Source organism: Muntiacus reevesi, chromosome 1 (genome assembly GCF_963930625.1).
Source record: "Muntiacus reevesi chromosome 1, mMunRee1.1, whole genome shotgun sequence".
In the NCBI taxonomy this organism is placed as follows: Eukaryota; Metazoa; Chordata; class Mammalia; order Artiodactyla; family Cervidae; genus Muntiacus; species Muntiacus reevesi.
The window spans coordinates 170,461,909-170,475,237 of NC_089249.1; the positions used below are offsets into that span (position 1 = coordinate 170,461,909).

Consider the following 13,329-nt stretch of genomic DNA (forward strand, 5'->3'; position numbering starts at 1 on the left):
GGGGGGGGGGGGGTGACCAGCACCGATGCTGCAAGGTCAGCAAGGTCAGAGGGCCCTGGAGCTCTGCTCTGGGCAGGGACAGGCTGCACTGACTTTGCTCTTGGCCTTGGTTCAGAAGTGGGGTTTGTGCCGTTTAGGAGACTCTTAGCATCCTAGGAGCAGCACCCTGACATTTTCAGCGTGGGAAGGTGGGCTTCCTCACCTCTGACCCAAATCCTGCTCACGTGGCCCACTTCTCCTCCCAGCCTGGTGCTTTCTCGCCACCCAAGTATGAATGTAAACTTCTTCCAGACAAACCTTCCATGTCCCAGAGTAGCAGTCGCAAACTTTACTGTGAAGGGCCACATGGGAAATATTTTAGGTTTTATGGGCCACTTGCAGATATCTGTTACATAGTCTTTGCTTTAAAAAAAAATTTAATTTCTTTATAAATGCAAAAACCATTCTTGGCCCTTAGGCCATACAAAAACAGACTCTAGACCAGATTTGACCTTGGGGCTGTAGTTGGCTGACCCTTGGCCTGGAACATTCTGACTCCCATGAGGCAAGGCACTGTACCTCTAGCTCTGAAGACAGGCCACTGCCCAGGCCGCAGAGAAGTTGGGAGAGCTGCGTCCAACCACAGGAGAAGGAGGAGGAAGGTTCAGCCCAGTAGGGAGGGTGCTCCCGCACCTCTAGTGAATGTGTGCAGATTATATTAAGATACCCCAACCTGCCAAAACCCAGTTGTTCTGATGCCCTGGGTCAAGCAGGGCCCCTTGTCATTTGCAAATTAATGAGCCTTGGGTTTCTCAAGAAGTCTTCATCTCCATCTTTGGCAGATTTAAAACCGAGGTCAACTACGACACCCTGGAAGTGCGAGACGGAAGGACGTACTCGGCGCCCTTGATTGGGGTTTACCATGGCACCCAGGTCCCCCAGTTTCTCATCAGCACCAGCAACTACCTCTACCTCCTCTTCTCCACCGACAAGAGTCACTCGGACATCGGCTTCCAGCTCCGCTATGAGAGTGAGTCTCAGGGCGGCAGTGACGGGGCCGGCTGGGTGCCGGGGAGGACTCAGGGCTGAGCTCCGGCAGGAGGACCCGCTCAGCCGCGTCCCCAGGGCGTTCTCAGTTAGGCTGTGCTCCTCAGGAGGTCCTCCTTGCTCTCAGCATCTCTCAGAGCTCAACGTCAGAAAGAATGAAAGGTCCCCGTCTGTGTGCAGATGACTGGGCGCCAGCCTGCTGGGCACCACGGGAACAGAGTGCTTGACGGATGGTGATGTTGAAGTGAGATGTCATCTCACGCTCCCTCACCCTCTGCCATCGCCTGCGTTCATCGTTGGTGCCTCAAATGAAAGAGATTTCTTCTTCTTTTTTTTTGGTCAAAATAAGGCTGATATATCCGCATTAATATCAGACAAAGTCAGTTTTATTTTATTGTTTTAAAGTTTTTCTTTTGCATGGGATATAGCCAATTAACAATGCTGCGATAGAATCAGGTGAATAGCAAAGGGACTCAGCCATACATACACACATATCCATTCCGAAAGAGACTGTTGATTGAGTTCTTTGCAGACCACGGTAGAAAGTTATGGCTGAGAGCACCACGAGGAGAGGGTTATTTTCTTACCCGCGATCCGATCTGTAACCCTTAGCATGGTGTCCAGGCCACGCGTGTCACCCCGCTGATGGGTGATGAACAAACGGATGGGTGATGAACAAACGAATGGCTGCAGCCAGCTGGTTTTCCCTGACAGATGGGTCTTCAGATACCCTCACCCAGGACCGACAGCCACATTTGAGGAGGGGGCAGATGAAGCTCCAGCCTTCTCAGTTAGGACTCGCCCTTTGTGAGCCAGCTGGGGTCCCCCTGCGCTTGCAGGGAGCTGTCTGTTGCAGCCGTGGGCTCTCTTTCCCAGCTATCACGCTGCAGTCGGACCACTGTCTGGATCCAGGGATCCCCGTCAACGGGCAGCGTCATGGGAACGACTTCTACGTGGGCGCGCTGGTGACCTTCAGCTGCGACTCGGGCTACACGCTGAGCGACGGGGAGCCGCTGGAGTGCGAGCCCAACTTCCAGTGGAGTCGGGCCCTGCCCAGCTGTGAAGGTGAGCCCCGCCGGGAGGGGGCGCCTTTTCTGCCGCGGCAACCCAGGCGCGGACTCCAAGGCCCTCTGTCAGTGAGGAGCGGGGGTCGGCCAGGAGGCGGGCGAGGATCCTAGTGGGGGCTCTGCGGGAAGCTCCCGGGGCCCCCTCAGCCTTTCACTGTCCTTTTCCCTCCTCTCCAGCTCTCTGCGGTGGCTTCATCCAAGGCTCCAGCGGGACCATCTTGTCCCCTGGGTTCCCCGACTTCTACCCCAACAACTTGAACTGCACCTGGATCATCGAAACATCACATGGCAAGGGTGAGTGTTCAGGCCCACGGCAGGCACTGGGATGCGACGCGGTCAGGGCCTAAGATCCCCAGATCCAGATGGCCTCCATGAGGCTCTCCCTCTAGAGTGACCTCTGGGCTTAGTCTGGGTTTTTCTCACCAACCAGAAAACTCTCAGAACATTCCTATCTCTTTGAATCACAGAACTCATCCTCTAGCAAGTATTTTTCAAACCTAAAAATCTCTATTCTGCAAGAGATCTTAAAGAATACCAGCTCTCAAGCCCTACTTAATGAGGGAACCTTCTCTATGTTACTGCCTACAAGAGGGCAGCACACCTTCTGTGTAAACACCCCTGGTGGTAGAGAGGTGGCCGGCCCACTCAGCAGAGGGGAACCCGTTCTCGTTTTCTGATAGACCCGACCCCTCCTGATAACCTGAGACTGAGTTCCTTATTGGCTCACACCCAATCATCAGATACTGTCTGGAGCCATCCTCTTCTCAAAGAACTCACACACTGTTCCTCAGATGAGTGTTTTTATGTTTTTCACCAGTCCAGTCGGGCCTATTGCCCCACCTTCCCTGACATAAATGACTCTTGGGAGCCCAAGTTCAAAGTAAGATGCTGGCTATAAATAAACATTAATTATTATACTCTTTTATTCAGCAAATATTTTTTGTTTGGGTTTTTTTTTGGGGGGGGAGGTGGGCTTAAAACAGCAGAAATTTATTCATTGCACATTATTCCAGTCTCTATTCAGCAAATATTGACTGAATGCCCCCTGTGTGGTAGATGCTGGGGCTGGGAATATACACTAATCAGGCAGATGTGACTTCTACCCTCAGAAGCTTCCTCTGAAGTTCATGAGCCAAGGTTCTCTGCAGTTTGGCAAATACTCCAATGTTAGGCCCTACCCTAGAGGTTCAGATTTTCTACTTTGGATGTGGAAACCAGGCAGCTATGTTTTAGGACACTTCACTGCTAACTAACTGTGATTCATGCCCTTAAATAAGAACCTCTGATCTAGAAAAATTAAATGTAGAAAAAATCAAGAAAAAATTTAAAGGAAAGAATAACTTCCAGATATTAAAATGTTGTTATGGGTTCAAATAATTTTAATGATGCAGTATAAATATAGGAACGGACACACAAATCAGTGGGGAGAATAAAGATCCAGAAATAGATTCCCCTGTGTTTGTGCATGTGTGTGTGAGAGAGAGCGAGTATGTGTGTGTGTGAATGTGTGTGTGTGAGAGAGAGAGACAGTCTTTAGTGTATGATTAATGTGTCATTTCCAATCCATTAAAGAGAGGATGGATTTTTTAATAAATGGTTTTGAAACAGTGGGCTTAACCCATTTGGAAAAAAGAAAAAACCAAATCATACCTCACATATTTAACCACAAATTCTAGTAATAAAAGGATATGAAAGTCTAGCCTTAGGTGCGACATACTTGAAAAACAGCAGCAAAAGTAGACTCCATAAAGGCATAGAGTGTTACGTTTGATTAAATAGCACTTTAAATGGATTTTAGGTTTTAAAAAGATAAATGTATAAATATTTTAAATATTCATATAAAAATATTTAAATAGTTAATGAACAAAAATATGTGCAACCTATGTAATCATCTAAGGACCACCAGCCTGATATAAAAAGAGCTCTTAAAATTTTTAAGAAAAATACACCCCCCCAAAAAAATACACCTGATCTGCAGGTCTGTGGTTGTCATTGTTCAGTCGCTCAGTCATATCCAACTTTTCGTTACTCCATGGACTGCAGCACACCAGGCTTCCCTGTCCTTCACCATCTCTCAGAGTTTACTCAAGCTCATGTCCATTGAATCAGTGATGCCATCCAACCATCTCATCCTCTGTCACCCTCTTCTCCTTCTGCCTTCTATCTTTCCCAGCGTCAGGGTCTTTCCCAATGAGTTGACTCTTCACATCAGGTGGCCAAAGCATTGGAGCTTCACCTTCAGCATCTGTCCTTCCAATGAATATTCAGGGTTGATTTCCTTTAGGATTGATTGGTTTAATCTCCTTGCTGTTCAAGGGACTCTCAGGAGTCTTATCCAACACCACAGTTCAAAAATATCAATTCTTTGGCGCTCAGCCTTCTTTATGGCCCAACTCTCACATCCATACAGGACTACTGGAAGAACCGTAAGTTTAACTACATGGACCTTTGTTGGCAAAGTGACGTCTCTGCTTTTTTAATATGCTATCCAGGTTTGTCATAGCTTTTCTTCCAAGGAGCAAGCATCTTATAATTTCATGGCTGCAGTCACCATACACAGCAATTTTGGAGCCCAAGAAAATAGTCTGTCACTATTTCCATTGTTTCCACATCTATTTGTCATGAAGTGATGGGACTAGATGCCTTCGTTTTTTGAATGCTGAGTTTTAAGCCAGCTTTTTCACTCTCCTCTTTCATCTTCATCAAGAGCTCTTTAGTCCCTCTTTGCTTTCTGCCCTAAAGGTGGTGTCATCTGCATATCTGAAGTTTTTGATATGGCAAAGCTATCAACTAACAATTCATAATAGAAGAAATACAAATGAAAAGACCTCAACCGCACCAACAATTTTAAAAGTGCATCTTCACCCAGTAACAAAATGCCATGTCTCTTTTCAAGTCAACAGAGAACATCATAACAGTGTGAGGACCATGCGGAGACAGGCATACTATTCTTTGGTGTCAATGTTGTGTGAAACTATTCAGACTTTCCAGAGGATGATGAAGCAGTGAATCAAAAGCCTTAAGAACATACGTGCCCTGGACCCAGCAGTTCTACTTCTTGGAATTTATCTCAAGAAAATAAATGAACTTTATATCAAGACTTAGCTACAAAGATGTCCCCTAAAACACTTTATTCACTGAAAAAAAAGAAAAACTAGTCACTACTCAGATGTTCATCAGTAAGGAAACATTAAGTCGATGTATGGTATAGCCAAATAACAAAAAATTACCATGCAACTAAAGGAATGGTGTGAAAGAATATTCAAAAATCTACAGAAGTGTCTGCAATACATTATTGACTAAATAAAGAAGTTTGCCAAAATAATATATTTAGTTTATAAAAAAAATTATCAAAAAAAAAAAATTATCAAGGATATGTACAGAGAAAAAATAGCCTGAAAAGCTATGCCCCCAAAGGTTAATACTAGTTGACTCTTATTTTCATCTTTTGACCTTTTCCTAATTTTGAACAATAAATATATATCCCATGTAAACTATACTATTATATTTTAAAAGAAAATTTGAAAAAATAATCACTTAGTATAAAAATGGCCCACATTAAAAAAAAAAATTTTTTTTTAAAAAGGGGAGGACTTCCCAGGTGGTCTAATGGTTAAGATTTTGCCTTCCAGTACAGGGGGCATGGGTTCAATCCCTGTCAGGGAACTAAGATTCCACATGCCTGGTGGCCAAAAAAAACAAAACAAAACATAAAACAGAAGCAACATTGTAGCAAATTAAGTGAATACTAGAAAAATGGTCCACATCGAAAAGAAAAATCTTTAAAAGAAAAGTCACATATAATCCCACCGGATCTATTTAACAACTTTGCTGCCTTACCTCAGTTGGTAAAGAATCCACCTGCAATGCAGGAGATCCCAGTTTGATTCCTGGGTTGGGAGGATCCCCTTGGAGAAGGGAAAGGCTACCCACTCCAGTATTATGGCCTAGAAAATTCCATGGACTGTATAGACCATGGGATCGCAACGAGTCTGATATGACTGAGCAACTTTCACTTTGCTGATGGAAAAGTCTGCCTGCAATGCAGGACATTGTTCAATCCCTGGGTCAGGAAGATTCCCTGGAGAAGATAATGGCAAACCACTCCAGTATTCTTGCCTGGAAAATCCCATGGATGGAGAAGCCTGGCAGGCTACAGTCCATGGAGTCACAGTCAGACACAACTGAGAAACCTCACTTTTTAGTAGGCCTGATGTAGCCAGGATTAAGATGGCCTGGAGCTTCTTGGCCAAGACAGGACCCCCCCAGCAGTCAGGGCGAGGTGGCGCTGGCCCCTTCTCTCCAGGGTGTTGTTCCCAAGGAGAGGAGGGATGGGGAGGCAGTGTCCTTGTTCATCCTGCAGAGCTGTCTCCACCAAGCCTGGTTCAGAGTTGACCATTGTCAGAGCCAGAAGCTGCTCTGGGGCATCTAGAGAGAGAGAAAGGCGGTCCCCCTGTGATCCCTAGAGGAATGACCCCCTATAGTCCTGATCCTCTCTGCGTCTGATGTCTGTAATTGGAGGGGTATATGTTCCTCTCCGCCTTTCTTTTTTGTAACAATTATTTTTATTGGAATATAATTTTTTACACTGTTGTGTTCGTTTCTGCTGTACAATGAAGTGAATCAATTACATGTACACATATATTCCTTCCCTCTTAGGTCTCCCAGCACCCCCCAATCCCATCCCGTTAGGTCATCACAGAGCACTGAGCTGAGGTCCCTGTGATACAGCAGGTTCCCATTAGCTGTCTATTTTGCACATGGTGGTGTATATATGTCAATCCTAATCTCCCAATTCGTCCCACCCTCCCCTTGCTCTCTGTGTCCACCTGTCCATTCTCTACATCTGCATCTCTATTCCTGCCCTGGAAATAGGTCCATCAGTGCCATTTTTCTAGATACCACGTATATGCATTAATAGACAATATTTGTTTTTCTTTTTCTGACTTACTTCACTCTGTATAACAGACTCTAGATCCATCCATGGCTCTATGTGTGTTTTTGCTTAGAAGTCAACACAGTTCAACAAATTTTTAACAAATGCGCTTACTGTGGGTTCTAGACAGACACAGTGGAGCAGGCCCTGTGGCATTGCCTGCCTTGTGGCTTAGTGGCAGAGATCCAGCCTGAGAGCCCTCTTAATAGATCATGCCCAATGCTGGGGTAGAGCAGACAGAGGTAGGAAAGAGTCAGAGGCTAAGCCAGGGGTTAGGCAGGAGTCCTGGAGCTGAGACTTATGCCTGTCTCCAAGGGTGAACAGGAATTAGCTAGGATCATCAAGAGGTCACTGGCGTATAACCAGGTCACTTCTTCCTTAGAACCATGAAAAGCATCACCAAACCCTTAGCATTGAGCCCCAAATGGTGAAATAGCGTGGCCCTTATGGCTCTGGTTTTACCTTTCTTAGCCTCCTTGTGAGCCCTCTAAAAAAATAAGATCTAGCTACACAGAACTTCTTTCAGTACCTAGGCTTTCATTGTCCTCTAGAGCAGGGGTCTCCAACCTCCAGGATCTAACGCCTAATGCTCTGAGGTGAAGCTGATGTAACAATAATAGAAATAAAACGTACAATAAATATAACGCACTTGAATCAGCCTGAAACTATCCCCACACTGGTCTGTGGAAAAATTGTCTACCACAAAACCAGTCCCTGGTGCCAAAAAGGTTGGGGGACGCTGTTCTAGAGCTTTGCACAATGAGACACTTTTCTTCTGTAACACTTCCTCTCCCAGCACCATCTCCAGCATTCCCCTCGTGTCGCCAGCTCCTTCATCCTTCTGAGGAGCCTTCCAGACCCCCTGCCCCCAGCCCTGGATCTGAGGGGGCTCCCTCTGATGGGCCACCACGTGATCCTTTACTTTCCCAACTTCAGTCTTCACTCCCCCTGTACGGAACTTGCATCCTCATCATCCGTCTCCCAGACTGACTCTGAGCTCTTTCAGAGACGTGTCTGCCTTGTTTCCTGCAGTTTCTCCAGCTGCTGGCTTGATGCCTGGCACAGAAGAAACTCAAGAAATAGCTCTATGAATTGAATTAAACCGAGCTCAGACCCTTCCCAGAGGGCAGGCACCCCTCAGGCTCTGCTTGTAACAGTATCTCCAGTTAACAGACCTATGAGCCTGCTGACTCTTGATTGCTCCCCGCCAGTAAAAGCACAACTGGGGAACTCAAAGCTCTGTGAAATTCAGAATTGTTCAACTTGCCACATACCCAGCCCAAGGGAAGAGCCAGTTCAGGAGTCCAGATAACATGTCCTCGCTAAGACTCAGGACGGACATCTTATAACCCACAAGACTATCTGGAAGTCAGATGAATTGAGCACAGAGAATGTCTACTGTGTGCTAGGAACTGTGCTGTGGACTTTGCAGGTGCTACCCCAAGGGTTCCTCTCTCCAGGGATTAAATGTCATCTAAAGGTACTGAGCAACTGAACTGAACTGAAGGTACAGAGCAATGTTGGCCCAGACCTTTCTTTTTTTTTAATTTTCACTATTGTTCAGTCACTAAATCATGTCTGACTCTTCATGACTCCTTGGACTACAGCACACCAGGCTTCCTGTCCTTCACCATCTCCCAGAGTTGCTCAAGCTCATGTCCATTGAGTCAGTGATGCCATCCAACCATCTCATCCTCTGTCACCCCTTCTCCTCTGCCCTCAGTCTTTCCCAGCAACAGGGTCTTTTCCAATGAGTCAGCTGTTTGTACCAAGTGGCCAAGATTTTGGAGCTTCAGCTTCAGCGTCAGTCCTTCCAATGAATATTCAGGGTTGATTTCCTTTAGGATCGAGTGATTTAATGTCCTTGCTCTCCAAGGGACTCTCAAGAGTCTTCTCCAGCACCACAGTTTGAAAGCATCAATTCTTTGGTATTCAGCCTTCTTTATGGTCCAACTGTCACATCCATACATGATTACTGGAAAAACCATAGCTTTGTCTGCACCCTTTGTCGGCAAAGTGATGTCTCTGCTTTTTTATAATTATTGATAAATTAATTAGGATGACAAATCTCATAAATGAGGTCTAAGGAAAAGTGCAGAATATACTAAAAAGTACTGAGACTTCCTATTATGTATATGTACAGATATTCTCAAATTGGAAAATTATAATTATCTAACACTTTCAAATTAGACTGCTTTTTAACATATCAGATTATATTAACTGGCACATATTTTTGCACCCCAGACCTTTCCACTGGTAGATGAGCTTTGGATCCAGGTCTGCCCCCCTCCAGACCTGCTCCTCTCCCACCACCCTGCTCTTTCTGCTCCAGTGAGCGGTTGTTGTCCTTCACACAATTCTGCATGGTTCACTCCAGTGGAGTCTTCGTTTGAGTGTGCATCTGTCACACCGAATCTGGATTCAGACTCCAGCACTGCCTCTCTATTTCTGTGACAATGTCTTCATTTTCACACAATGGCTGAAGGAGCCCCGAGCGGTCAACACAGCTGGGAAAGCCAGGGGTTTCATCTCAGCTGTTTACTCATCCTTAGGATGCCTGCCAAGTGTTCCTCCTTTGGAGGGGCTGTATTTGCACGCTCGAGAAACAGAGAGAAAGCACAGTGCTTAATTCAGCTTCATTTCCGCCCGTTACTATGTCTGACCCGGCCTCCACGCAGCCCTCTGTTCCACCAAGCCTCTTGCCAAGCTCTGCAGAAGGAGCATGGTCTTCTCGTATGCACACGTGTTTATGTGTCAGGAATATAGGATACCTGCAGGCACACGTGCCCGTGGGACTCCATGCACGCTTACTCCCCTCATCTCACGGACTGTGACCGCTCTGACGCTTTCCCAACCCCGGGGGCGCAGTCACCCACTCTCCCTCTGTGCCCCCGCTCTGGATCCTCACTGTTGGTGTGTCTGTCTCCTCCCCTAGGCTGGGAGATCTTTCTCAGTGCCTAGCACAGATCTGGCACTTAGCAGGCCCTCGAGATCTATCTCTTTCTTTAAGATTTATTTACTGGTTGTAATGGGTCTTAGTTGCTGTGTGCAGACTTTCTCCAGTTGTGGCAAGTGGGGGCTACTCTTCGTTACAGTTTGTGGGCTTCTCATTGCAGTGGCTTCTCTTGGGGAGCCCGGCTCTGGGTGCACACACTTCAGTAGCTGTAGGACCTGGGCTCAGTAGTTGCAGCTCTCAGGCTCTGGAGCACTAGCTCACTAGTTGTGGTACACGGGCTCAGCTGCTGTGCAGTGTGTGGGATCTTCCTGGACCAGGAGTCAAATTATCCTCCCTTGCCTTACAAGGCAGATTCTTGACCACTGGACCACCAGGGAAGCCCAGGATCTATTTCTTTGGGTAAATAGATCAATGGATGCATGTCAGCTGCCTGCGCACAAGACATTTACAAACTGCTTCCCTGGTCCCACCACCTCTACGAGGGTCTGTTCCCCCAACCCCCGCCCGTAGACTCCCCAGTCCTCAGTAGCGCCAGTTTCTATCAACAGAGAGGCAAAGTAATGAAAACATCTAAAATGCTTTAGCATGAAGACCTTGCATCTAACCACCGTTTATCCTGAACATGTCAGTCATTATCTAGAGAAGTAGTCCTCACACTTGTATGTACCTCCACATCTCCTGGAGGATCTTGTTAGCGTGCAGATGCTGATTCAGGACATCTGAGGTGGAGGCCGAGATTCTGCATTTCCAACAAGCTCCCAGGAGATGCCCAGGCTGCTGAGGTCCATGGACTTTGAACAGCACGTGGGTGCAGCATAACTTGCCTCCCCAAGTTCCTGCCCTGGCACATCCATGGGATGTATTCCTGTAGGCACACTCGCTCGTGGGCGGACATGCATTGTACACCCGTCCACCCAAACCCAGCTGCTGTCTGGACAAGTTCAAGCATTGCTCTAGGTGCTAAGATCCTGCTGCTCTATTACGTTGCTCGCCTCCTGGCCCCTCCCACCACCTGCTCGCCCCCCGACCCTGCCACGCACCCACCTTTGGCTCTCTTTTCATCGCAGGAGAAGCTGCATCCTGGGGTGGTTTATTGCACAGCCTCTGCCACCAGATTGCCTCAGTTCAGAACCCAGGTTTCCCACTTACAGGTTGGGTGACCTTGGACAAGTGATTTCATTGCTTTGTGCCTCGGTTTCCTGGGGTGTAACATGGAGATGAGAAGAATCGTACTCATGTTGGAGGGTTGGTAGCAGGATGAAATTTTTTTTTGTATCTTCCCTTCCCATTGATAGGGGCCAACTACACAGCAACTCAGAACAGGGACACACACATGCTTAGGGCTGAAATTTACTCTCATTAGTGGGTGCTCTCAGCCCCTCCCCCTCAGTGGATGTCCCCCTGCTTCTCCCTCTCAGGTGGCCACCTGGCTCCTCCCCGACCGCTCCTCTTCCTCCCTGCCTTCTGCCTGATGTCACTTCTCCCCAGGCTTCCAATCTACCCTTCTCTGATGACCGCCCATCTGCCTTCCTCTTCATGTTTGGGGGTTCAGGTAGCACCTGTTTGCCAGTGACCCCCAGATCTACTGCTGTAGTCTGACCTTAACCCTGAACAGACTTGGGTCTGTACGTCCCGTTCCCTCCTGCTAGCTTGTACTGCTTGAATGCTGACCGTGCAGGGTGTTCAAAGCCAGAGTCATTACCCTTCCACCACTTGCTCTTCTTCCTATGTGTCCAGCCCCGGGTCACAAAAGACATCACTGTCCTTCAGGTCAAGACCCTCCCTGTCACCCCTTCACTCCTTTGCCTCTGTTGCCTCTGATCTGTGTCCATCTCGCCTCCCGTGTCCCGTGTCCCTTTCCTGCTCTTGCCCCTTTGGCCGGCCCCCATCCACTCTCCCCCCTCAGTGCGTGGCTGACATCCTCCTAACTGTTCTCTCTGCCTCGCCTCACTCCACTTCCACCTTCTCATAGCCACCAACATCTTGCTAATCTGAAATCTGGTACACTCTGGATAGGATAGGCCCTCAACTCCTCTCGAAAAATATCCAGTCCAGCCCCAGAGAGCCTACATGCCCTGCTCCTCTTCTGGATATTCCTTGCTGAATACGTCCAACAGCACCGCCTGGCTCACCAAGCCCTGGAATCCACAGCGGCTCTGTCCCCTGCTTGGGGCACCCTCTTCCCTCTTAGCCGGTTAATTCCCCTGCCTCCTTTTAAGACCCAAAACAGAATACTCACTCTTTAGTGAGGCCGTCCTGCCTTTCCCTCCTTCCCTTCTGTCCCTCAATGCAATCTGATCTATACTGATGACAGCGTTGGTCACTCTGCATGGTAGCTCTATCCCCTTGCACCCGCCTAGCCCTGAATCCTAGCCCATAGGAAACACCCAACGATATAGGAAAACCTGTTGACTGAATGAACGACCTAACCATAAATCTCCCTTTCAAACTGGGACAAGCCTGAAGCAGAGTCCTCCTCCCTGAGTGGGCCTGTGGGCAAGGGCGTGTCCGGCTCACCTGGGTCCTTCACTCAGGTTGGCCTGTGCGTGTTGCTGCTTAGACTTCTGCGCATGGATAGATGTTTACAAACGGGAATGATCCTGCAGACCCCGGCGTGCAGCCGGGCCCCTTCAGCCCTCTCGCCGTTGCCCCCCTGACCCTCTGCTCTCCCGGCAGGTGTGTTCTTCACTTTCCACACCTTCCACCTGGAGAGCGGCCACGACTACCTCCTCATCACGGAGAACGGCAGCTTCACCCAGCCCCTGCGGCAGCTGACGGGCTCGCGGCTGCCGGCCCCCATCAGCGCCGGACTCTATGGCAACTTCACCGCCCAGGTCCGCTTCATCTCCGATTTCTCTATGTCCTACGAAGGCTTCAACATCACCTTCTCAGGTACAGCACTTGAGGGTCCGTCGCGCTAAGAGGGCACTCCGTGCCCGCCCCCACCCCACCCCCACTGCCAGCCTCTGGTCTTCCCAGCAGATGGCGCTGGTTCGCTCCCCAGCCTCTAGGACGGGAGCCTCAGTGCTGGGGCAGAATACAAGGACGAACGTTCCTTAGAGTGGACTTGGAAGGAATTAGCAGGTCAGCGGCGGGGGGTGGGGGCGGGGGGGGCGGGTGCAGAGTGGGAATCTCCTTCTGTGAAAGTGTTCAGGGTTCTCTCTGAATGTGACCGACCCAACTGATGGAACTAGAGGACCTCACAGAAGTTCCTTCCGGCCCTAGTAAGTCCAGATCCTTCTTCTGATTCCACTTCCACTACTTCACAGCCACAGCAATTTCCAAAAACAAAGAAAAAGAAGGGAGATTGAAATTAACACGTTGGAGTGTTTTAGTCTCATTGG

General features: G+C 48.3%; 1 protein-coding gene across 1 annotated transcript in view; it reads left to right on the plus strand.

Annotated features, from left to right (window-relative positions):
- Positions 1-13,329, plus strand: part of CSMD2 (CUB and Sushi multiple domains 2) — a 677,437-nt gene that overhangs the window by 448,213 nt on the left and 215,895 nt on the right. The window contains exons 17-20 of the mRNA XM_065930495.1: positions 822-1,009; positions 1,903-2,091; positions 2,271-2,387; positions 12,662-12,877. Coding sequence (XP_065786567.1) covers positions 822-1,009; positions 1,903-2,091; positions 2,271-2,387; positions 12,662-12,877 — 710 coding nt within the window. The remainder of the gene's footprint in view (positions 1-821; positions 1,010-1,902; positions 2,092-2,270; positions 2,388-12,661; positions 12,878-13,329) is intronic.